At 33.3% G+C, this 26,631-nt stretch overlaps 1 protein-coding gene across 4 annotated transcripts; it reads left to right on the forward strand.

Annotated features, from left to right (window-relative positions):
* Positions 1 to 255: 255 nt before the first annotated feature.
* On the forward strand, positions 256 to 24,905 carry LOC138330908 (tyrosine-protein phosphatase 10D-like). Of its 4 annotated transcripts, none has more exons than XM_069278399.1 (24): positions 256 to 412; positions 3,416 to 3,932; positions 4,257 to 4,523; positions 5,495 to 5,779; positions 6,197 to 6,394; positions 6,980 to 7,069; positions 8,938 to 9,140; positions 10,974 to 11,148; positions 13,261 to 13,449; positions 14,023 to 14,139; positions 15,206 to 15,360; positions 15,751 to 15,852; positions 16,853 to 16,925; positions 18,145 to 18,247; positions 18,679 to 18,756; positions 19,641 to 19,722; positions 20,010 to 20,100; positions 20,793 to 20,857; positions 21,212 to 21,349; positions 21,738 to 21,860; positions 22,178 to 22,329; positions 22,745 to 22,889; positions 23,503 to 23,656; positions 24,548 to 24,905. In XM_069278399.1, the coding sequence occupies exons 1-24, from the start codon at positions 365 to 367 to the stop codon at positions 24,646 to 24,648; spliced, it is 3,651 nt and encodes a 1,216-aa protein (XP_069134500.1). In that variant the 5' UTR covers positions 256 to 364; the 3' UTR covers positions 24,649 to 24,905. The 4 variants fall into 4 exon arrangements, with proteins under 4 accessions (XP_069134500.1, XP_069134494.1, XP_069134506.1 ...); XM_069278393.1 differs by having other exon boundaries at positions 350 to 439; XM_069278405.1 differs by having other exon boundaries at positions 350 to 439; positions 23,503 to 23,626.
* Positions 24,906 to 26,631: the final 1,726 nt, after the last annotated feature.

A 26,631-nucleotide genomic window follows, 5' to 3' on the forward strand; every position in this document is an offset into this window, starting at 1 on the left:
TGATTTAGATCCATGTTACTTCAAACAACTGAATTCCAGTTGCGCGTTTAAAATTAAATTCTTATTCCAAAACTAACAATTGTGCTTCACGGAGAGTTATTTTACCAAATGCTTCTAACCAATGATCATGCGATTTTTTTTTCTCTGCGAATTGAGCTGTACTTGTAAGATGACAATACTTTCTGCTGATTTGACGTATGATCTGTTTCCGCGTAATGGGGATTAAACTCCGCTATACGAAAATATGAATCAACAAAAGTTACAAACGGATATCCTCCCGGAGGCACGAGGCTGTGTCTGCACACACAAATTTAGTATTATATACACACTTACATCAAAACAGAAAATCTACTCGAATTCGAGAATGACGCCGGAGACGAGGGTCATCGTGCTGATATGCTTCAGCTTGAAGGTAAATAAGCTATACCTCTGTCTGAAGGTAAATAAGCTATACCTCTGTCTGAAATAGCGTGTTATCTTACATAGGCTCAAAATATACATGTAGAGTTTAATTCAATGCCATTGTTATTAGTAGTTAAACTTTATCCTGTCTATTCTCTACTACAGTGGACGATCTTTACTTTAGTGTATCACATTTCCGTGTCTGCTCCTCTCCTCGTACCTGGTAGATATGATCTACACGAATCTCATTTTCCGTACATTTATCTCATAATGCATTTAATCGTTATTTATCCCAAATAATCAAATATACACATATGTATAGTTGTGAATACACTGTTACTTATATGCAACCTTTTATTTCTATTTTACTTCCGGTATTCACAAGTAAGTATTACCCCTTATCCCTGTAGTACTAAATATTCACGGGCGTTGCTTAATTTTATTGTTAGATGACCTTGAATTCCGACATTTAATTTTTTTACCAGAATCGCATTTTATATCCACTTTTATTAATCATATACTTATTTCCTGGTTATATAGCAAACTCACTTTAATAAAATGCTGTTTATAATGTACATTTAAAATCTCTACGTAAGTGTCAAATGTCTATGGCTTTTCAATTTCGTATATAGTGATCCTACGAATATAGTGATCCTTAAAATATAGATATTTATTATCTATACTGTAGTATACTACCAAGAATGTTTAACTGTACTTGTGAACCATTAGAAAATTAGTAATGTATATAAAGTATAGCATAAATATGATATGACATATTTTGAAATAATATTTTTATTGATAACTCTGTCACTACAGATAGAACATTACCAATCAAATAAGATTTCTTTAAACGTTCTTTACCACCAGAAATACCTATTGTAGTGTATTGAATGCAAAAAGCCTGAATTTCCTATAAATGGAATTCCATGAATAAATTTTGACTAGCGATAGGTTAAATTTCAAATATTTGATATCACACTTAATAATGAAAAAGAAAAAAACATAAAAGAAAATATTGATGGACTTACTTTTTTCTTCATGGCATCTGGTTTTAATTGATACAAAGAGACATTTCCACTTTTCGTTATTTATGCTTGACTATGGATCTATATATACATATAAGAAGTAAATTTGCACACGATGAAATGTTATAATCACCTTATTTTTCATTTTGTATTTATCACGTATACTATGGGCATACATAGCCTTATGCTACATACATGAACATTATATAGAACTTCCATCATCACAAAAGTGTATGTGCTATCATTTGTGCAGAAATTAAACAAAAATGTTTTGAGTGGACTTTCTCTCCCAGTTTGTAAGTTTGAGAATACAAACACATACATGTAGGCCTAGAATTTTGCTAGAAAAATATAGTCTTTATGTCTTAGTCTATTATTTATGTACAGTTTTTACCTGTGTCTCTTAACTCGTTATTACTGGTGAGAAAATGTTGATCGAGGTTACATCAATTTCCTGATCATTTGATAAGACTGAACCGTTAAACAATTGGATTTTACCTGTCATTCTCAGTATTTTCCTTATTTCTATAGTTGGTCCATCTTTTTGTATTTACAAGTGCAGATATTAATTGTGACGTCATGTGTTTGCGAGCGTTACATCATACTTTTCAGAGAAAACGGCGTGAATTAACTCACAAAATAATGACATCACAATGGATACCTGTCCACAAGGAAAACAACTCTGTAATATGCAACGATGGAATAAAAACAACAACAACGCTATCATCATCACCACCTCCACCATCATCATCATCATAAAGCAACAACAGCAACAACAATATTTATTAGAGTGTCATAATCACATCTACTACAGTATATGTAAGATACGTGTTCAACGATAGTGATTTACATACGTACATTTGTATTTGGAATCGTTGATTGCATGTGCAGAGCGTGAATAGGTACTGGCCAATATCATTAAACTGTCTATGACTGCTTGTTTGTTACCTTCATTGCCCGAACGCGACCCAGATTTGGGTACCTTCAGATGTTCAGGGTAGTACTTGATAAACGAAGCCATGCTTTTGATTAGATATTGGTATACTTATATGATCTTTTAGTAATAACGTTATAAGCATTCTGTTTTATATGATATTCCCAACAGATACAATGTATGTCAATTAAATTGTAACACTGATGCACCAAGCTTCGGCGAGATCCAAGCGATATCTAGGTAAAAGTAGAATATAATTCACCAAAATTAGACTCTCAGCTTCCTGTTTAATTCAGAATTGATCCTATCCCTCTCATTCGCTTCCTCATTGTCTAATAAATTATATTTCTAACACTGACCTATAAATTGACCTATGATGGCACTGAGATAACTCTAATATAATTCCTTGCTTCCTTGTAACATACTGTCATACTACTGATGTGTACAGGGTTATGTTCTATATATAATAATGCTATCCATAACAATCAATCAATGACGTCACTTGATCATTTGAAATGATCATTTTTATTTTCATTCTATTCTCGGAAATATTGTGTCAATGTCTGATACAACATTCACTGTATATCACACTTTTATTTAAAATACAAATGTATATTGTAAGATAGCTGATTTAGGACCACTTTCAGCCGCAGGTCAAAAAGGACATTTGAACAGCTATTTCATCCTTCTATGAAGTAAACGTGATTATCATAGGAGATAGAGAAATTGATTAATCAACGCTGTGATGTTTTACGGGAAAAACAACGAAGGATATATTAACTTGACTTTTATTGTGTTTTGAATAACCCAACTGCTCGTTTGACGGTGGTATAAGCTTGTACAGTATAGTTAGGTAGTGTGAAAGGATAAAAATGACATCATCATCATCATTATCCTTTCCGATTTTCTCCTAAACTTATACACGTGTTTTCCCGTTCCTATATTTGTCAAGTACTTGTACGAAAGGAATCCTAAATGATTAAATTGAACCATGTACACAATGCAAACTTTTAATATTAGAAGACAGTTTTTGATATACCATATTATTTTCCAGACAATCTTCACGTCCTGTCAGGAAACAACGTCCGATGATGTGACGATTCCGTTTGAGTCTACCCTTCTATCCACAACAGCAATGCCTGTGCAGTCTACAACACCACCAGTAACACTTCCATCATCCACACCTACAGCAGCACCACAAACAACAGAACAACAAACAACACCACCATCACCACCACCACCGCCATCACAAACATCATTTTCACCATCATTAATAACACCGCCACCAACAATGGCACCCGCTACAGCACCATCCCAGCTGCCAACGGTTGAACTGACAACATTATTGCAACCAACCACACTACCCACAATCACGATAGTACCAACCACGATACCTGCAACAGTAGTACCAACCACGGTATCTACGACAGTTCGTCCGCCTACCGCGCCACCAGTCACTGTAGTTCAGTGTAACTATGGGAACCAGTCTACAGCAGATAATCAGACCTTCCCAGCTGTCTGTGTCTGTCCTGACGAATTTATTCCAATAGCAAATCAAACATGTGCACAGAGTAAGAATTGATGTCATGTGGGTTCTAATTTTGATAGACTAGTTATCACCAGCCGTTTGATATGCACGTAATATATCGCTTTTTAGTCTTCATTCAGGGTAGAATACTAAAGAAAGTTTTAATAGTGAAGTAACACTTCGAATTTGATTTATAGAAATTAATTACGTATTAATCTTATTCCATCTAAAAGTTGCTATTTGTTTAAATATGCTGTTCTTAGTCGTCGTGAGATCATTCAAAACACAATGAATTGTTAACTTAAATCGTATATTAAAAACAACACGTGATATTATGAATACAAACAGTGAATATTTTGGCTTTCAGAGACCGATTTAGTACCGATGAATTTGAAGCTGGAAAGGAATGAATCCGCTATTAAAGTGTCCTGGACATACAGGATGTTATCTTCATGGAATATTTCCTCCAAGATAACAATTGATAAGTCGGGAAACATGTCCATGCGGAACACCACCCGGACAAATCACATTGTCTGGTCATCACTTCCGGGACAAATGATAAGGATTCAAATAACTCCTGTTGTGAATGGTGAATTAATTGATATGTCTACTGCGGACATACTTACATCGTTTCGTAAGTACCTTTAATAGTTCGTAAGTAACTTTAATAGTTCGTAAGTAACTTTAATAGTTCGTAAGTATCTTTAATAGTTTAAACATAGCCACCAATCCATCATATCGAAGCCCACATTGCCATATACCGGTCAGTTATCGGTTTTCGGCACCGTATTTCTTTTTATGCGTTGATTTACAATGTTGTATAATGCAGTGTATGCCGTGTCTATCTGTCTATTGGTAGGAAAAAATATGTCTGGATAACTTCTCCTAAAATACTGATAGCTCCATCCTTTTGGAAAAAGACATTTCATATTTTGCTAATAGGTCTTATTTTCTTGCATTTTTCATGTAGATTTCAAAGATACAAAGAAAAAATAATAGTTCTCGAACTACTTTTTGAGCTATTTGAGCTGATTGATCAATTCTGTTTAAGCAGGTAACCAACGGAAAAATAACGGGCTATAAAGTTGTTAGGGGCTCAAATAAGGGGATAATTTCCTTTTTGTGATGATTTTTTTGAGGAGAAATCAAAACTGACATCTGTCAATGTTTTTCAAATTAACTAGGTAATCTGTGCATTATTTGCGGATATTGTATTGGCTTTTTACCAAAATTAAACTTGTTAAAAAAACAAAACAAAAAAAACACACACAATAATATAAGAAATCTATATTGATGGCCTTAGATAATGTTATAAAACCAAATAAAAAAATCAATGTTTAATGTATGGTAGCAATGAAGATACTGTGCATTTCGTTGTTTTGTCGTATGGCGAAATGATAGCCAATTAAAGCGGCGGGAAACATAAGACGAGGCGTTATGAAAATTAATGTTTAATTGATTACAATGAAATTGTTCAGAAGGGTATGATAAGTGTAGTATTAACGGTAAACTAATAATATTTGCAATTTTATAAAATAAAAAAAATATATATCTCGAACTACAGCCCTTCTATTGAGATAGGAATGATGTTTTTCCCCCCATTAGAACCAGCGATGCCAGGTGCCCTATATATTCCCGTGAGAGGATACAATGCTCCGAATACAACAATCCAGTGGATTAGATCTCGAGGATTTGTGGATAAGTACCGGATATCCATGACACCGCTTTGTCCAGTCGGAGCGTTGGGTGTGGAATACGTGTCCAACACAACCAGCGTTTTTGTGACCGGTCTGCTGCATGGACGCAAATATCGTGTGGAAATAACAGCAATTAGCGGAAACATTAGCAGCTATCCTCGAACATTTGGAAATTTTACTACTGTAGACACAGGTGAAATACTGGCCAAGGATTTTTTCATTTCCGTAGATAATTCAATATGTTTAACGATTAACTTGTTTTTAGATAAAACATTAACAGAATTGATGAAAAATAGTTTAATCGCACAAACTGCATGTGATTATTCAGTCCAGGAGGTCGATGCCTTTACTGGCTTTTCACACTTGTTGTTGCAATAGTGCAAAAATAAATTATGCACATGCAGTAATGTTTAAAAAAAAATTAAAGATATTATTGCTAAGCCACTTTTTCGTTCATATTCTCATGCTATTTTGACTTTCTATTTTTTATCATTGTGTTTGGTGAGATGTGTATGCTTTTAGATTCAGCAATATATGTTTAACATTTTTTACTCCTTTAATACAATATATTCCCCTCACAAATCATGACTGAATATGGTTCTATTTACAGTACCAGACGCTCCTGAAAATGTTACTATCATACAGCCAATTCAAACCACAAGTGTTCGTCTTTCCATTGCCCCAGTTATTGAATGCCAGACCTTGGAATATAGATATAACTCATCGTTCAGAACGTATCCTGATGATGAGTTCAAACCATATGCCACAGACACTATAAATGGAAACCTGATCGATAACCTCATTCCGGGTAGGTCAGACAATACATAACATAGAAATACTTGCTTGACTTTGTTGTTTTAATATAGTGATGGTATAATATAATATTATGCGAATAAACTTCCTTTGTTTTACATCAAATTGTAATTTAACCGACACTTACAAATTATACAAATTATATAAACTAATTAAATCCGTAAATCGTGTTTGCTGGATGTCTGAGAGAAAACTTGAGTATCCAGGAAAGCCCAAGTGATTCGGAAGTGTGTCAAATATAGATTTATGTCTATTAGAGAAATACCTAATCGGTTGTCTTGGTAAGAGACATGTGCGTTACTATCAAGCAGCCTGGCAACATGACAAAAATTATATTACAGGACACCTAGTATAAAAACAAAGACAAGGATGTGTATGATACTGCTTTTGGGTTTGAAGTAGATACATTATACTACCAACTTATTGTCGCGGTGACTAATTTCGCGTTTTAATGTGTAAGGATTGTTCACGGCACTTAAAGTTAATTAAGAGTTAAATGACTCTGATTTATCTAAGCCTAATCATTGTCGCGGCTGTTAATTATCGCGATACCTAATTGCCCGAATGGTCTTCTTTGCAGGTACCATGTACAAAGTGTGGATATTTTCCAGAAATCATAACTTTGTTAGCGAAACCCACTTCGCTCTGATGTTTACAACAGCGGAATCTGGTAAGTTCATCGATATAACACAATATTCAAATGACCTTATAGATTAACAATATAAATAATAATGAAGGGAAGTCCTTAGAAGTTCAGTTCTACAAAAATAATTAACTTACATAATATATACTAATAATAATAAAAATACTGTTAGAGGTATCTTCATGATTCCAACTGTTCCGAAATCAGAATGATTTTTATAGTGTTACAGCAAAATTAATGTATTTTATTTTTCTCACTTTTTGAGAAAATCAACTTTTTATGACCCTGTTCCCCCGATGCAAAAATTCACTTGGAAGGTCTTTATCTCTACGGTGTTGATTCCGGTTGAAAACAAGCGTTCTGACGCCCTTCGAATTTGCGAATTCAAACTCAACAAAAGTAGCGGAACAATATCAATAAACCAGATATTTTCAGTACTAATATCGAGATTAATCAGGCATAGAACTCGATACCAGGTAATTAAAATTTCCTGTAACAGTAGCGATATGAAAATATTGCGATGTGAGTAAATAAATTATTAATTTCTTTATTCTGATTGCCATTTCTAAATTTGACGATTTGATCCCGAACATTCCAATGACGTCACTTTTTAGCCCTTTATGAGCCCGGGTGATTCGACCTTGCAAGCTGAGGTTTTGAAGGATTGAATAAGCATTCATTTGTGGTATTATGGTGACAATGTGCACTCATATACAGCTTAACATAGTTTAAAATAATAGTGTTACTTTATCTTGAAACATTTCATTATTTAAACGTCACTTTGACAAAAAGAAACAGTAGGCCTACGTAGGCTACAATGTAAATCTTACAGCGTTTGTGGATACAATGTTTCGTTTAGTAGATGAAATTCAAGAAATATTGCACAAAAACATCATTAACATGCTTCTGAAACATATAATTAATGATTTGAATTGAATATGTTTGACATTGTGTGTAAAAAATCTATTTTGGTCTTTCGCCGTCGAAAACCGATGAAACCGCGGTACCACTTGGTTGCAAGCAGCTATCGTGATTTTTTGGTTTTTTTTTGCTATTCATTAAAAAAGGGATCTTTGAAGACTTGACTTCAGACTATCTCTAGTCCAAAAGGTCTCGGCAATAGCATTCATTTTTTATATATGTATTTGAGTTGAATGCATCAAATCGGATCTGTTCCCGACATCGACTGTGCATTGTATAACGTTAGGCCTACCCACAGGGCCTTGTTACTATAAATTTCTTTGAACATGTGTAAAACAAGCAGTCTCAACTGCTATTCCGAGACCGTAAAATTCAATCTTGATCACCTCAGCCAAAACACAGGGGCACGCAAATTATGACAGAAACGTTTACAAGTAATTTGATACGTATGTCATTTGAAAGTATTGGAGACCTTTTGATATGCACGTGTATATCATGATGTTTCAAGTGGATGCCCGTATTATTTTTTGTGAAAAATGAATTATATATATTATATATATGTTATAAAATTCGATTAGCTTTTTTATTGTCATTATTGTTATATACACTGTATGTGATATTTAAACGAAAACACATATTTTACCTAAGAAGCCAATTATATATATAATGTAAGTATCGGTAAGCTTGTAATAATAATAATAAAAATAATAATCTTCATTTCCTAATTTTTTTAAGAACGGCTAAGATAACTGGTATAACAAAAGTATTAGGTAACATATATGATTTACCTTTTAGTTTGTTGTAGGAAAATTAGGACATAAATGTTACTCTTATTTTATTTTTATTTCGTATTTATGTTTTATTTCATTTTCCCACCAGTAAGTTTATTTTTGTCTTGAAATATTAACAATGCTTTCTATTATCAAACACTGGTCATGTTTTGTTCAATTTGTAATTTGTATTAATTTTTCAAGCTCCCGGGAAGGTACAGAACGTTGTAATGAATGCCAGAAACACATCCGTCTCTGTACAGTTTGATCGTCCGCTGAAACCAAATGGCGAACTCACTGGCTACGTCATCAGCATATCATCCAATCGCACCGCATCATGTCACGTTCAGGTTCTGAGCTTGACAACCAATTTCACATGCGCTAGTGTAACGCCATTCTTTCCTCAGGTAAGACTCACGAAGCGCAGAGAAATCATATTGATAATTGATTCAAGAAAGATCGAGATAGTTTTCGGAATCACCTAGATTTTTGTCTGTGTTTCCTAAAATATGCAGGAGTTCACTGCAATGGCTTAGGTATTGTAAATAGAATATGTTTACATATTTAATCTTAGAATCACTAAAGGAAAAAATGAGGTATACATGTATAGATCTTATACAGTTTAAAGTATTGAGTTGAGGGATATAGCAAGTTTTTGGTTTCCCGAGACTTGTCTATTTCCCAAGGCAGCATTTTTTATTTCCTTCAATCACCTACTTTAAATGTTTTATTATACCGATACCTACAAAAGCTATGATTAGACTAAAAGATGTATTTGTCTCATACGCTATGTCAAGGTCGCGTACGCCCTCCTAATTCAATAGGAATTGAAAAGGCAGCATTTTACATTCTAATAGATCTACATATGCATACTTTTAGCTTCAAACATTTCAAATTATTCCGAGATGACCATTGTGATTTCAAGTCCGTTTTGTTTTGCTTCTATTAAACCCGCAGGTTAAATTTGATTCCGCTATGATTTATCATTATTTCAACGTTTACTACCAATAAGCATAATACTGAAATTGTAAACATGTATTGTTGAAATTCCGAGACGTTAACCAGTTACAGGAAGCCTTCATTACAACTGTACGTACATGTACATATGAAATGTACTGTTCTCCGACCCCATTACATTTTTCACAAACCTCTAACTTACAAGATGATCCTGACGCCGTGTTCGGTAACAGTTTCCCACCGATACTAACGTCGTTTGATTACGTCAACGGAGATGGCGTGATCGGAATCTAGCTCAAACCAATTTGTACGCCTCCTGGCAACTGATAGCATGATTGAAAACAAGTCCCGCCTACCTCAAATCTGATTGGTTCGATGAAATACCCGAGTGCGGTTGTGTGCTAGCTTCCAGGGGTGTGTTATTTCGAAAGACTTACATACAGCTAAGCGAGGCTTTTGGAAAAAAGTAGGGAGCTAATAAATTTAACCAAGTAACTTTATATGTAGTGTAAATAAAGTAGTGTTATATTAAATATATATCAGGACGATCAATAGTAATAATACATTATCGATATAAGGAATTAAACACACTCTGTGCGTGTAAGGAGTCCTAAATACACTACATACTAACAAAGAAGATTTACTATTAAACAAATTTAGTTGTTATAATATAATGATACATGTTTTATTAAAATAATAATCATATCGGAGTTATCTCCTGAAATTAGATGTCGATAACTGTTTTGGTTTTGCGTGTTACTGTTCACGAATAAAATTGTATTGTTCTGTAGGGCGAATATCCATATAGGCAATGTTAGGTATCTGATTCCATTAACTTCTCTTTTGTCAATAAAAGTTTAAAATTGATTTTAAGCATTGAAACGACATGGAGCTATGCTGAAGTTATCTTTAATGAAAGCGAATATTTTTGCGAAAATCTTTTGATTCCGGTCTTATGCTTATAATGGTAAAATGAAAACAGGGAGTTTGATTTGAAAAATAGATTTTACGAGAACTCCATTTTTATAAATGTCTTCGGTTAAAAAAATAAAACTACCCATACCGATTGACAGCGATTTCATATTTCACTGTTTGATGTTATTGTATAAGCTTTTTACGCTAATAAAAATACTACGGAAGAAGTATTATTGATCTGTAGTTTTTATCACAAAGTAATATCTAACAGATTTTGTTGTTTTTACATATAAAAGCTATGCCTATAAAATATAAGGCGACAAACATAATGATGGTGTTTTTGAGTTTTCTGTTTTACTTACTGATAGAACCCACAAGGGACGCTTATGAACTGTACTTGCACCACTAGGATCGGTAATGGTTCTCTTGCTTTCAACATTGCTGATTTACAACCATATACTGACTACAGACTGGTGCTGAAGGCATATAACTCCGTTGGGTCTGGCGAACCTGTTAACAAAGACTTAATGACACAATCAGGAGGTATATTGTTATTATAACGATAACATAAAATTTAACTAAATAATCATGCCTTTCACAATACAATATTCAATTCAATGTCAATTTTTTTCAAATTCAATTTTTTAAGGTAATAAAATGGCGATGTTCTTTTGAAATAATGTAACGCCCCAAGAAGGATGTCAAAATATTTAACTCATAAACTACATCAGAGCATTCTCATTTTTATTTCGCTCTTTAATGATGTGAAGATATGTATTAGGAATTATAGAAAACTGCCACCAAGATCTTTTGAATCGATCATTTGAGATGCCCCATGGCTGACAGAGCAAACGCAATATATATTATATACATCATTTGGACAAAAATTATATCTATTCTTTTATTTATATATATATGTCATAACAACAAAATACGGATAGATAATTCGATTTGCTTTTGTTGTCTTCCCAATGAACTCCTCATTTCATATCGGACATCATGCCGTGGTTTTTTTTGATACAATTAACTAGTTTAAATACTTTTAATCAGAAGTAAAATTAGAAGCTCAAACTTTTCAATAATTGTAATAGTGTAAAGTAAGTAACTTTTATTACTGAAGAAAAATACTAATTCGTCTGATCTCGTATTTCATAGATACACATGACAATTCGTCGATCGTATACTATGTTTGTTTTTTATTTAAACTTTAAATGTATTTCACTCAATTGCAGCGGGGTGTTCTCTGAACGCCAACATATTTATCAACAATAGGTTGGTGTTGTTTAGGAAACAATAGGAAGGCAATTATATACTGTTTCATATAAGCTGTCTTTATATTTGTAGTTTGTTGTGACAGTGGTTATAGTCTTTTTCCTAAAAGCAGACCCAATGCCAACAGGTAAATTTACCTGTAAAAGTTACCTGTGTTGATACTTATCTAAATGTATATTGATTGATTTTTATTTCAATAAGTGTTCATTTTTAATATTTTTTTTTACAAATCATATCTCAATTTTATCAGAAAAACAGGTTTCTCGATCAATGTATAGACAGGAGTTTTCCAGGGCTACATTCTTAGCCAACTTTCATTTCTTGTGACCGTGCATATTTGATTTCTGTTAACGCATAGACGTACACCGTTCAGTATTTGGTTAGAAAATGAGTGGTAAAAAACTATATCATAAAAGTTTAAATTAATTTTGTCGGAAATTTTGACCTGTTGATTATAGTTTAAGTTGGTAATCTATTGAAGCCGACACAAACACACATATATGATGTTTTATAAACATTGGTAATAATATATCATTGTTTTTTAATGCTCTATATATATTTTAGATACAAAATATTTGTAGAAGTCACTTAATAATGTAAAAATACTAAATGAAATGAGATTGAGGACTGTTACTTTGGGTCTTAACCATGCATATTCATTTTAATACACATTATAGATGTTAATATAATGTTGCAATACTGGCAAAATTATTTCAAGTCCATTTGTTGGTGGTTTTGTAATTCTCAAAATGTTGCAAACTTTTAGTGCTAAGAATACCAAATTAACAGTTTTCTAATTTTTTCTGTTTAAAGATTATAGTACATATACCAATTTGTATCTAGCAACAATGTTTGACCGAAAATCAACCATAGGAGAGAAATTTATATGTTATTTCTAACATGCACAAAAATATATCATTTTACTGCGGTGTAACGGACAACAGATTAACTATTGGGTGTTCCTTTACTATAATGACAGACATTTACATTAACAGGCAAAAGTCTTATATTATTTAAAAATTTAATCGAATTGGTGTAACACTAAGTTGAAATAAGATAATTTATTTTTGGATTTTTTTTCTTTGATATTACTGAATGGGAAAGTGAATTTAATTTAATTTCATTCATAGATTCTATTGTTATATTTTCATAGATTTTAACTAAGAAACATATATTATGTATCTGAAGTTAAAACTGAACACTTATTGAAATAATGATTAATCAATATACATTTAGATAAGTATCAACACAGGTAACTTTCACAAGTAAATTTACCTGCTGGCATTGGGACTCCTTTTAGGAAAAAGACTATAACCACTGTCATAACAAACCACCCTAAAGGTAAATCCAAGATGTTTGCGTTAAGAGATACATTCATTGCAGCACCCCATGTTCCTCTCAACGTATCCGTTGGAGATATTCAGAATGACAGAGTGACTGTTAGTTGGATATACAAGGTGTTAACAGGCCCTACATACTTCAAAGTGGAGATAACGGACCACGTGCGGCAAGGGTCACAAAAAACTAATGTGTTCTGTAACAATGTCATGACGACTGATAAAGATAAAAGGAGTACGTATTTGTTCATCGATTCATTCATGGGGACCATGAGAAAATGTGCAAGAAGCCTATATATTACAACAATTCTAGTTGTTGTGATAACCAGGTCACTCTACAAGGGTTTTGTAAAATGATTAATATCTCATGGGCTTTTCCATTAATTTCATTCAATCTTGGTCAGATATTGAATTCTATAATTTTACACATTACATGCTTTAATAATGGCTGCCATGCCTAGACAATTGGTTACCCTGCTTTCAAAAATATGGTCACAAATGTAGTGGGGGTATTAGTTAGCGATTGGCTTATAGTTGTGTTTGAAGCTTATCTGCTTTTGATGAAATAAAATCACGATTTACATTTCATAATTTATTTATAATTATGTTTTATCTGTTTTTAGTCATTTTCCATTCTTTTAACGAATTTTCATGTGCTTATAAGGTTACATATACTTTCACTCTATATTACACCTTTGCATCTTTCAATTTAATTTGATGATCAGGACGTTTCAAGTGTGAGAGTCCATTGAAAGTTATATTAGTGTTTTTTATAAAAAAAATAATTAGTTTCAAATGTTATTTTCAGGCTGTCGGGTTAATGGCCTGAAGGCATTTTGGAGATACAGCTTTGTTGTCATTGCTAAAATAAATACTGAATCTGCCAGGTCAATGTCGTCTTCGATAATTACGACGAAACAAGGACGTATGTATTCACATATGATATTTATATAGAGATTGAATGCATTTTTCTAATTTTCATAGCGGCTATGAATAGCAGAAGCTATTTACATATCCTGTGGAGCGCGTTAGGCTAACGCGCTCCACGGAAGATATACATACACGAGCTAGATTGAAACTGAAACGAGATTAATGGAACAGCTGGATGACAAAGTTGTTCCACAACGTCGCGTTCTTCGCTTCCGCCTTCATTTCATATCAATAAAAAAATAGCCCCCCACATCATCGTCTATTGAAAAATCTAATCAAAATAAACAAAATATTAATTTTCATAATGTGGGTCGTAGAACATTTTCGCGAAGAATTTTCAAAGCGGCACAGTTCTTGGCCAAACTGAATTATAGGATAAGATATCAATGCGCCGCAACTCGATTTTTTAATTGTAAAAATAAGTAAAATCACGGAAATTTTTGCCTGAGTAGTACCTGATTGAGTTATCTGAATTAAATTGTAATCATTATTCTATTCTATATACATATATGTTCGGATAAACATCGGATGAACATAAAACAGTAAGGTGAGTTTAATTTGTTGAATTTGTTTTTTTGCGACAACCCTCGAATTTCCGTGTCGGTAGCGGTGTCCGTACTCCGTGTCGGGCAAAAATGGGAGATCTCTATTAGGACGTTAAACTAATAGCAGACTAAGTTTATTGTAATCGATTACAAGTAGAAACCAATCTGTCGTGTTCCCGGTTAGACATCAAATCACAATATATCCATTGCATAGTTATGTATGCTTAGCGAAAGCCCTCCTGTGTGAAGACAATATGGTTCGGTGATTCGACCCCAGGGTCCCCAAAACAAGAAAGAAAGATAACTCCATTATCCATCCAACCCCAATAAGATATCTTCTAACCTAATACGACCATATATTGGGTATCATGTGACGTCATTTTAAGCAATAGGAATACAACATTCTTGTATGAGATAGGATAAATATCTATCTCCCGTTCAAGCTGGGGAGATATCCATAACCAAACTATGCACGTTCTTGCTGAAATTATCCCCGTTTCGTTATATTCCAACCAGTTCCTGGCCCAGTTCGGAATCTGGCTGTATATAAAACTATTGGAGATGATTGCACAGAGGATATCTATGGTGTTAAGTGGACAGAGCCAGCTCTAGACAATAGGAACGGAAATATAACCAAATATAGAATCTATTCAACATGGTCGTCTTCTGCAGTAAGTTTCCAGGGGTAATTCTTTGAAGTTCTAATCAATACCTTGCCTTGTATGCCTTGTACGTTTTCATAAAATTTATTATATGTCTTTATTTACAATGTATGACTTACATTTAATAAGCGATAGCTTTAGAGCCAAAATAGACAGAAAGAAAAGATTTTGCCAAGATGGCTTTGTCAGTAATCTTATACAGTAATTTGAAAATGCCGAGTAAAGATACGTTTTTGCTTATTGGCAAATTATCATTTTAAGTAATTTATTGAATTGTCTAAGGATTTACATAAATTTAGTTTCATAAATGGTAAACAATCTATTTAAGTTTACCCTTATTATAATCAATCTAATCGTTACATGCCAGATTAAATTATATAAACATATTTCTGTTTACAGAGGACCACACCGAACATATACACAGGATATAAAGATACTAGTAACGAATACAAGGTTTTGTTTGAGAAAGCATCAAGCATACAAAAACGTTTCGACGTACGGGTAAGTATCATATCCGCCAGTCATGGTTAATTATCTTTAATGCTTTGTTTACCGTCCACAACCTATTGGGTGATCCTATATGGCAACTAAATGTAATATACATGTACATGCTTTGTCTTCTCTTATCAATGGGTTTCAACGTATTTGACTCAAATTTCTTTTGAGAGAATTACTTTTCAACATTTGTTTATGATTTGTGTGTGGTTCGTATAAGCTATTTTTCCTATACGTTGATACCTATCAAGAACCATGTAATATGTCATTAAAACTTCTTATATCTGTCTTCGAATTATTTCCAATTAATGGTTGGTTACTTATTTTGCAACAAACATTAATTACAAATTTGATATTTATACAAATTTATTAGTAGGCTTCAGTAATGGCTGACATCGTACATAAAAACGAAGAGATTATAGGGATATATTTATACCGTGATGGATCTTTTGTATCACGAAGAAAGATAATGTATTTATAACAAACCAATAATTAAATGATATCTCTGACACTACTCAGTCAATTGTTATTCAGTTTTCTCTACGATATGATAATCGTCTCTACGAGAAAAGGGATAACAAGGCTATCATTATTTTAGGAATGGTAATGGAATTGTGTTGGTAATCAATGTGTCCTCAAACGGTAGACAAGGCAGCATAAAAGGACTTTCTATTGCAAACTTACTGTATGTAAATACAATGAATATCACATGCATGATGGCCATATCACATGGCCATTTCATACATATCGTATGTAAGACACACTCGTCATAAGACTTTTGTGACACCACAGATAATAGACTTCGTAATCAAAATATGACGTCGCGCGATTATTTTGGTAGATGGAAATATAAAATCTGACACTGAGTTGGCTACTCTTCTATAGAAACAAAAGATGAAGTAAATCTTTTTATAAATACTTAAATTTCGTTTAATGATTTTCATATCACATCCATCTAAAATCCTCTCTGTATCCTACGAGTGTTTCTATTTTGTTTTAATTATAGGTAACAACTATCAATAGCGGATATAAAACATCGACTACATCTATTATTACGATGTATATACCGGCATGTTCCCGTAAGTATATGGATCATTGAAATGTACAAAGATAAAACAATAAGTTGAAACAGATTAATATTTTTATCAAGACGGTGACATTATTTAAAAGGTTACTCTTCAAAAAGATAAACAGGTTGACACATTCCCTTACCAAAAAAAGGAAATGATGTCAAATCAATAATTGACACATATAGTCACCTGATTGGATAACTTAGAGAATTTTTTTATTGAACTTGTTATGAATGCGAAAATTTAACTGTAACTTTTATCTATCGTTATTCGTTAAAGAATGCTATAATTCAGTTCCATGGATAATATGGTTTTATTTTCTCATCTGGTCCAAAGGATTTATGCCATACTGTGGCGTCCAGCGTCTGTTGTCCGTCCCGTCAACAATCGACTTTACGCTAGTCGGACGTTAACTCATGGGTAGGGACTCAAGAATTGCACAAATGATCCGACTGACCCGTCGATGACCTTAGGATCAGTGCCAAAAGGGGTCAATTTGGCTGTTTCCTTATAAACTGAGCAAGATATATCACTCAAATTGCATAAGAAGTATCTGTATGTGGTAATGATGTAGACCGTACAAATAACTGGGCTGGATCTATGGGGCCTGAGGGTCGAGGTGTCAATATCTATGGGCGTTGATTTAAAATCGTCAAATGGTTCGGGCCTCAAGGGCAGGACCAAAAGGGATCAATTTGACAATATTCATATAGATGCCCTATGTGAAAATAAACATTCATGATAATCATATATGGCTGGAAGCAAGCTGAAATTCAAAATTATTTAGATCGTTTTTTCAAACCAGCTGGTGTTTGAAGAGCAGAGATCAAAGTGGTCCGTTTGTTTAAATTGTGGTAAGCAATGAATATCACTCATATTTGAATGGTAGCATCCGTATGTTATTATGTTATGTTATGACCCTGGCTGTTAACAGGACGTTAAACTAACTAATAAAACACCCCTGATATTAAATGGAACGGCGGAATTTTGTGATATTTCTTATTTTTTTTAGGTGAGCGATTGTTGGTCCATTATGTTATGAGGCCGATTAAACCCAAGGTAGCAAACGGAGCAGGAAATAGAACACATTCTTTAATTCTAAACGATATTTTATTTAAACAATGTTTTATTAAGTTTTTTTTAAATATTTGTTTATAAATGAGGGATTCTAGTCAGTTTAGAAATGCTTATGTTGTGGTGAGTTAAAACTGTTTTTTTAATATTACAGCTGGCCCGTCCGGCGGTATGATTGCCCTTGTGGTTATTTTAGTGATTGTTTGCCTAGTAGCGGTAACAGCTCTCTTTGTGGTACTCTACAGGTCGGATATGATGTAAGTGGACCCTGGTCAGCCTCAGTGCATGTCATTGAGACATGCTTGGTTTTGTAGATGCAGAAATTATTTTCCCTTACCCCTTAAAAATCTAACCCCTCGGGTTGAGATTCTCCTTTCTGTCTCGCCCACAAGGGGATGAAAAATTATATTGCTCTAACATATATCCCTCGTCCCTGCCCTGAAATCCTTATTACCTAGGTAACCACTAAATGCGATCATTTCCATAAAGACATATAATCTTTTACATTGAAGCTATTCTCAAACAAGGATATGTTTCCTTTCTATTATCGCATTGATTTGTATCTTAGTTTTAAATCTATGAAAGAAGATGAGTGAATTGTCTTCGTTTTGGCACTTCTGGTGCTATGATTATACCATTCGAATACGAAAACACTACATTCATAAGTTTTAAAACATTTCTCTTGCAGTCCGTGTCTGAAAAATGATCGTCCTGTTATGCTCAGGGGGATATCCTCAACACCAAGTCGCCACATTACCCGGGAACGGTTAGTAGCTTCATTAATATACAAAGTTAGACAGCTGTTAGATTTGATATTGACTTTCTTTGGATTCATTTTACTATATTTCCATTCTACTTTGAATTTCCCGTTTAATCTATGATAAACCAGATGGGAATATATCAGACTATGAACTCCCATTTAGTAAAGCGTATGAATATTAACGTTTCCGTCGTGTCACTGATAATGTATACAATGCTACGCCTATACATACCGGTGAAATAATTTAGAGAGTGGTTTTAAAATTATGAGATCTTTAAATTCCAATAGTGTTATCGTGTTGACGAAATATCATGTAAAATATCATCGCATAGATTTCATTTGTTCGCGTGTTTAAAAACGTTTATTTTTTTTTTTTTTGGGGGGGGGGGGGGTACTGTATTCAGAAGCTGTTGTAATAGCTGTTCCGTTTATTGAACAAGCGCAAGCGGGAAATTTAAAAGATATACGCGTATAGTTTTGAATTTTGATGATCAGTTGATATTAAGTCCATTCGTCAGAAAAATGTATATTCATGGCGCAAAAATGGGTTTCATATCAACTGTATGTCAAATCTGGTAACAGTTTATTGCTTATATATTTACGCGGTTTGCGTCATCATTGAATTCAAGTTGTTGGTAGTATTGAGCTGATAAATAACAAATTGGCTGGTTCAGATTACATTCATCAAACAATTACTACTAAATGACAGCAGCTTATTTCAAATAAAAAACCAACAACAATCAGAGCGGTTTAAACCCTTCATAGAGTAATAGCTGACCAATCCATTATTTTATTTACATTGCTATCCATCGGAATATTGCAATACATTTTGAAAGAAAGTTTTAATGCATTTTATTCAGTGCATATGTAAACATATATTTTTTTCATAGGCCATTTGTGCTGGGAAACATAAAACAAGTGCTTGATAGATTGAAAAAGGACAGTGGGCGGCTGTCTCTTTTGGAGTGGAAAGTAGGTTTATTTCTTTCTGCATGAAAATGGATACATTTCAATGAAATATGCAAAAAGTTTATTGTTATCTACGTTCTTCAAATACGTATTTCTGGTACACCCCAATGAAGGTGATCGCTGTTTTGATGCATGGATGGTTTTGTTCATTATCCTGCCAAATATTTATGATATTTCAAAACTTAAAACATGTAGACACAATATGCTGTAGATTCTTTCATCGTTTTGTCCCTAGTTACACCAGAAACATCGTTAAATTCCAATACATTCCAATTGTTTTGTTAAAATAGGACTTGAATGCACTGAGCCCTGAGTTTCCGAAAGAAGTAGCCAAACTGGCAGTCAACGTCCCCAAGAATCGGTATAACAATATTCTTCCTTGTAAGTAACTATTGGTTATACTGTAGACAATCTTGTTAAGCTGTTGGAAAAGTTTTCTGAAATAAATTTTACTTTGTGGCTTCACTATCATACCGATGATACCACTTATCTTCGTTGGCTATGTCTGTTTCGCACTAATCAAAAGTTATCTGTGGCATCGTAATATTGTGGGTAAATTAAAGACGTTGAGAAGTTTGTGCATAAGAATACAAACATTTTATTTTTAATCTATTAAAGGGCCACAAACATTTCCGAAAGAAAACAAATACAGTAAATTAATAATAATTATAGCTAGAATTTAGATGGTATTAGATGAGGTTATAACAATTGTCAAATGTATGATTTCCAGTGTAAATCTACATTATCAGTGGAGGTTAAGTTCGATGTTTAATTGCCTTCCGCGTAGTGATAGTCAACTATTGCGCGGTAATTAGGACGACGCCGGGAAACATAAGACGACCCACGTTATTGAAATTAACATTTAATTCATCTGTTTATAATTGTCCTGGATGTCATGCAATTGTATAATTAACGGTAAGCTAATAACTTTTGGGATTCTATAAAATCATCACGGTCGTTTTACGTTTTACATTTCAATATACTTAAAATACGGTTTGGAACGGAAAACATACCAACTTTAAATAGTCCTACGTCCTGACAACAGCATGTGGTAAATGTTTAATATGTTACAGTTGATCGGTCCAGGGTGAAGCTATATGGTGGTGGAAATGATTATATCAATGCAAACTATATCCCGGTAAGTATGTATGTGTGTTGGTGCTTGATGTTGCCAAGGTGGACGGAAGAAGAAATGCAGATAATTAACAAACTTATATAATTAGTTATCAGATTAAGAAGGAAAAACTATCCCTTATTGGTCAGTTAGTATTAAATGTGCTGATACAGATTTTACATGTCTGGTGCATTATGATGCCATTGTCACGTGATAATAGACTGCCCGTTAAGTATGCAATAGGTAAGCTAATTCTACTCTTACGTTAATATTGATTTATGATTCAATTTTTTATCATTCCATTGGGGTTCAATTCGCTGATAGTGATGTGTAGAAGTTTCATGTGTGTACTTAGACCTGCCTATATATTCCTTACAGGGTTACAAGTTTGAAAGAGAATATATAGCTTGTCAGGGACCTCTTCCGGGTACCATCGTAGACTTTTGGCAGATGGTCTGGGAGCAGGATGTACCGATAATCGTCATGCTTACCAGATGCAAAGAGGGCGAGACTGTGGTATGTGCATTACGAATGAGGGATATTCCTGGGTTACTTGATTACGTTGTGAAATTATTTATATCATAGAAATCAAACATAGACATATAAACAGACTAGCAAATAAACGGGTTCTCAAAGAGGATTGTAATGACAAATATATACAATGCAGGTTTTTTTTAAAAATGTATCAGACTTGCTGTAAATTATAAATAGTCAAAGGATATTATAAAGTAAAATAACATGTGCGATGGGTTTGCATGATGAAAGACATACTAGCTTTAATATTTGGCTACAAGATAATCACATGATTTTATTTCATTATTAATAAAATAATTTGAAACAAGCGTACGAATGTCAGGTTTTCAAAACCATGTTACTAATCAACTTGTAACTTCATAAATTACAGAAATGTGAACAATACTGGCCGGAGAATATCGACGAACCCGAAGTTTATGGAATGATTGAGGTTACACGGACAGCCTCCGAAAATAATGATGACTATATCTACTCAGAATTTAGCATATCATCAGTGAGTGTGCCAACCAAAACCATTTGATATGTCTATAATGTGTTAGAAAGTATTTATTTTATTACTATTGTGTAACTTTAATAGGTTTATTGGTTTTCATTTTTATATAAACTTCAAATAGGATGACATATTAACACTATCTTGTCACGATGTTGTTAAAAAAGATGTGAGGTAGATTGTCCATAAACAAAAATGTATGAAGACATACAAGTTATAGCATTTTGAAATTGGTTTAGTTACCTTAGTTTTGTTTTGATGAATATGAAATGATAACCGTTTGATTGGTTTATGTAAGCATGAAATCGATTTTCTTGCAGGGAGATCAGGAGAAATCTGTAAAACATTTCCACTTTTTAGAATGGCCTGACTTTAGTGCTGAGCTGGAATGCAACGCATTTCTTAGTTTTTTGTTCAAAGTGAAAAATGAAATTCACGACGACCTGGTCGGACCAATCATCGTACACTGCAGGTAAACATTAATTTACTGATACGCATATTTTGTTGATAAAGATCTGATATGAAGCAGAACAACTTCCGCTTTTCTGATTTCTTATTTAAAAAGAAGACATAATTTTCAAGTTGATAGTGTGATAGTGTTACCTTTGAAATCAATCAAACAAACAATATATAATGAGTGAATGGTTAAAATAGATGGATATAATAATGAATGAATTAGTAAATAGAAGAATAATGAAATCAATCAATAAATCAATCAATCATTCAATCGATCGATCAATCAATCCATCTATCCATCCATCCAGAAAGCAATCAATATGTAATCAGTTTTTGCAATAAATTACTAATTTATCGTTCGGACATCCAATATTGCTAGTAAGCAATCAATGAAGTAAACATTCAATGAATCAACCCATTTTCTATTACAGTGCTGGAGTTGGCAGGACAGGGACGTACCTTACAGTAGATTTCCTATCAGAATATATTAGGACGCACAACCTGTCAGAAGAGTTCGATATTTTCCAACATGTACTCAAAATTAGACAACATCGAACTACTCTAGTGCAAGCAAGGGTATGTAGACTTTTCTCTTCAAGTTTTTCATTCTTCACTTAAAACCATTACAATTTTTTCTAAAGTATTTCCTAATCACAATTTGAGGACATTTTAGATTCCCAGTCAGAACTTTAGGAGATAGCGATAAACTATTGTCAGAGCTTTATGTCCCAAATATCTGACAACGCAAACAACACGAGAAAATGAGGTAGCAGGGCCTTTATTTGTAATACAGCACAAGGTGTTATGATAATTCATAGAGAATGAATGGGACCTTTAGTTACATGTTTCGCATCCTAGATTGCATTTACATTGTATACTCCCCGCAGTCAAATGTCCTGCATGCATTTCAAATAATACAAACACCAGACGGTTCAATATCGATAACTGAATAAACATATTTTCAGAATTAGTTCGACAAACAAAACAGCAGTATCTTACAAGAATTGAAAACCTAAAATAAGGTAAACCCCCCAAAAAAAGAAATAAAAAAACTCCAAAAAAACAACAACCCTGATTCTTTGTTTTAACTTACACGACGCATTTGTTAATGTGGTTTTGCTATTTCTTTGTCCTGCCAAGCACTTCAATGCTATAACCGTGTACCATTGCCAAAAATGTTCTGTTTCAGGAGCAATATTTGTTCATTCACGAGTGTTTGAATGAGTTGGTCAAACGGAAGAAGACGGACGACCACGGCAGTTATAATGGGCTGGCAATGCCAAGTGAGGAAGAGTATAGTGAACATCTCTTTGGTGCGTCTAACGGCTCGATAGATTCGTGTCGTAAGTCTTTTATCCGTGATATGCTAGCATTTGTGACTAGCTATATGGCTTCAAAAGTAATAAGTGATAGCTAGCATGTGTGACGAGCTATAGGCTTCAAAGTAATAAGTGATAAACTAGCATGTCTAACTAGCAAAAGGGCTTCTAAAGTAATAATTGATAAACTAGAATGTGTGACGAGCTATTGGCTTCAAAGTAATAAGTGATAAACTAGCATGTCTAACTAGCAAAAGGGCTTCTAAAGTAATAATTGATAAACTAGAATGTGTGACGAGCTATTGGCTTCAAAGTAATAAGTGATAAAATAGCATGTGTGAATATTACCGAGATACACTACTGACATATGCAAACATACTACATGGCCGAAGTCACTGGATATTTTCTCTTCACTTTTGATGACGAATTGGCTTTGACCATACCTTGATTGTTGAGTATTTAAATGTTGCATGCTTAGAGAGCCTGATATATTATATAAAGATTTTACTAAATGCTTGATAAATATTTGTGTGTTTGAAAGAGTTTTCTTTGTTATAATTATCTTTTTTATTACTGTTGGATTGTATATTGGTACTTAATTGTGTTTATAGGAGCGTTGATGTTTAATAAGCCGTGTTAACATCTTATTCTTTAAATGACTTGCTTTATAATTATGAGGATTTTATTGTCGACTCTACTATATAGAGTATTATTATGAATATAATTTTCATGCAAGAGTAAATAAGGACTTTATATTACCAGAAAACGGAATTTATAGTGCTTGCAATAATGTGTCAAAACTTTCAAGTAATCCTCTTTGTTCTTCCTCACACTAGGATAGACAACTACTCTGATTTTAAACAAGACATGAATGTGTTTGAAAGAGTATTAAGATGTCTTCAATCCTATTTTTAGATCCGGAAGACAAGCTGATGATAGAAGAAGACAACTACAATGGCGAAAAAGATAGCAACCTCAATGGATACGATAATCCAAACATGACAACAGAATTGTAACGACATAGAGACCTATTCTCTATTCAGGACAAGGACATAAGGGTCAATGTATATACGTGTAAACCATATCATTTTATTGTCTCCCTGAGGTACAGTGACTAGTGCACACATTCAACGACCACTCTTTTATTGCATGCATGATATATATTCAGATGTTTCTGATAACACAAAGGGCGTGTATAACTAGTAAGATAAATCAAACATAAAATTGATTTTAAGGAGTTATTTGAAGGACATAATTACCCCGGAATGACAGTGTTGCATGACCTATAGTGATGATATATATAGGTATATATTATATGTTTTCATGACATTTTTAAAACACAATGTTTGTCCAAATATTTCTTTAGATCTATATGTTGTTTTATAGTCCAGGGAAGGACCAAGTGCGTGTTTCTGAACTATATATTGACTGGTCATTGAATAACATCTATATGATCTCATATGGGTCTTACGGTTGCATTCCAGATGACACTGGATCGTAACAAAAGTAGGACTGTGTGATACGAGTTACTTGAAATAGTAAATATGGAGACCAGTTTTGTGTAAAAACTAAGACTGAAAATTCATTTTCGCTTGGAACGCAGTGTAATACACATTTGTTACACGGAGCGTCTACGTATGTAAGTAATGTAACACTAATCTATTACACATCATCCGAGTATGTTTTATTACATTAACTACGCAAGCAGTCGGGATCGCGTTTAATAACGACCGACCGTAGATATCATCCAGGCAATACCCAGTGATATTTTGATATTGTCCCTAGTATATCTATATTCTACGTGCGTTTTGGTAATGTCTATGTGACCACCCTTATTATGTAATTTCTAGTATTGTACTTTTGTGTCTGGAAAGAGTGGCAGATCGCATCGAGAATGCGATAGTACCTTTGCTCCAAATTGTTAGAACTACTGCATTGCCCCACATATGATCTCGTATTCATAGAAACCTTAGTTGTTAGTTAATTTCTTTCAAAGCATGGCAGATATTATTGATTTTTGAAAGTTAAGGATTTTTAATATAAATATGACCAGAAATTATTTTACACTTTGAATTCTGAAAGCTGAAGGTTCAACATTTCCTCTATATCCAACAAGATTTTGGCGTCATCACAAGTTAACATTACATTGTCGGGATGACATGGTCATGGATACATATTCTTTCCTTCAGGATACAAATTTGGAAATATGGATATTTTTTGTATGTGTAAAAAAAGGAAAGTAAAGAGCCTGCTTACGTTTTCTGGATTAATAATCAATTTCATCATTAAACGACGATGTGCTTAAAGTTTCAATTGCATAATTATAAAGGGGTTTGTTGTTGTTTTTATGTGTATTTAAGTCTCTGATATTATTAACAGTCACTCCCCACTTATGTGTCAACATATTACTTCTTATATAACGATAAGTACCCTCAAACATGGTTGTTTGCTTAGAATAATATAGGTACCGTCATCTTTAAAATATATTTTTGTAATGTATATTTCTAGTTTAAATTCACAAATGTTTTGTTCTCATTTATTGTTTGGTTTCGGTTATGAGTTGGGAAGAGTGAGTATTTTGATATGGGGACTTGTATTAACCACATATTTTAATTGATCTATTTATAAATGTGTACTTTATATGGTAACATTACTGATACCAGTTGATAATTATTATTATATTCTTAGTACCTGATGATATATAGATTTGTTGCTGCACTTTTGAAAGTAATACATATTGATTCTGCTAAATTTTATCTATGATTTTATCAATAAATGTCCAATGGTATTTGACGTTTATCTACAAACTATAAAAACAAACCCCAATTGTTTATTTGCATTCGAGAGTTATAATATAATGTAGCATTTATTGTGTTGTTGTTGCTGCACAAAATATATACAGAAGTTGCTAATTATTTGACATTAACATTTAAATGTATGTATCTCGTAAATGTACGAAGATGTAAACGTTTATTATGTTTTCTTATATTCTAATATTT

The sequence above is a fragment of the Argopecten irradians genome, chromosome 1 (genome assembly GCF_041381155.1).
Source record: "Argopecten irradians isolate NY chromosome 1, Ai_NY, whole genome shotgun sequence".
Lineage (NCBI taxonomy): Eukaryota > Metazoa > Mollusca > Bivalvia > Pectinida > Pectinidae > Argopecten > Argopecten irradians.

What these genes read in the sequence shown, in the direction of transcription:
- LOC138330908 (XM_069278393.1), top strand. Translation starts at nt 365, where the DNA reads ATGACGCCGGAGACGAGGGTCATCGTGCTGATATGCTTCAGCTTGAAG. An exon ending in CCAATCATCGTACACTGCAG is followed by an intron (nt 22,330 to 22,744) that starts GTAAACATTAAT and finishes TTTCTATTACAG; the next exon opens with TGCTGGAGTTGGCAGGACAG. An exon ending in CGGCTCGATAGATTCGTGTC is followed by an intron (nt 23,657 to 24,547) that starts GTAAGTCTTTTA and finishes TCCTATTTTTAG; the next exon opens with ATCCGGAAGACAAGCTGATG.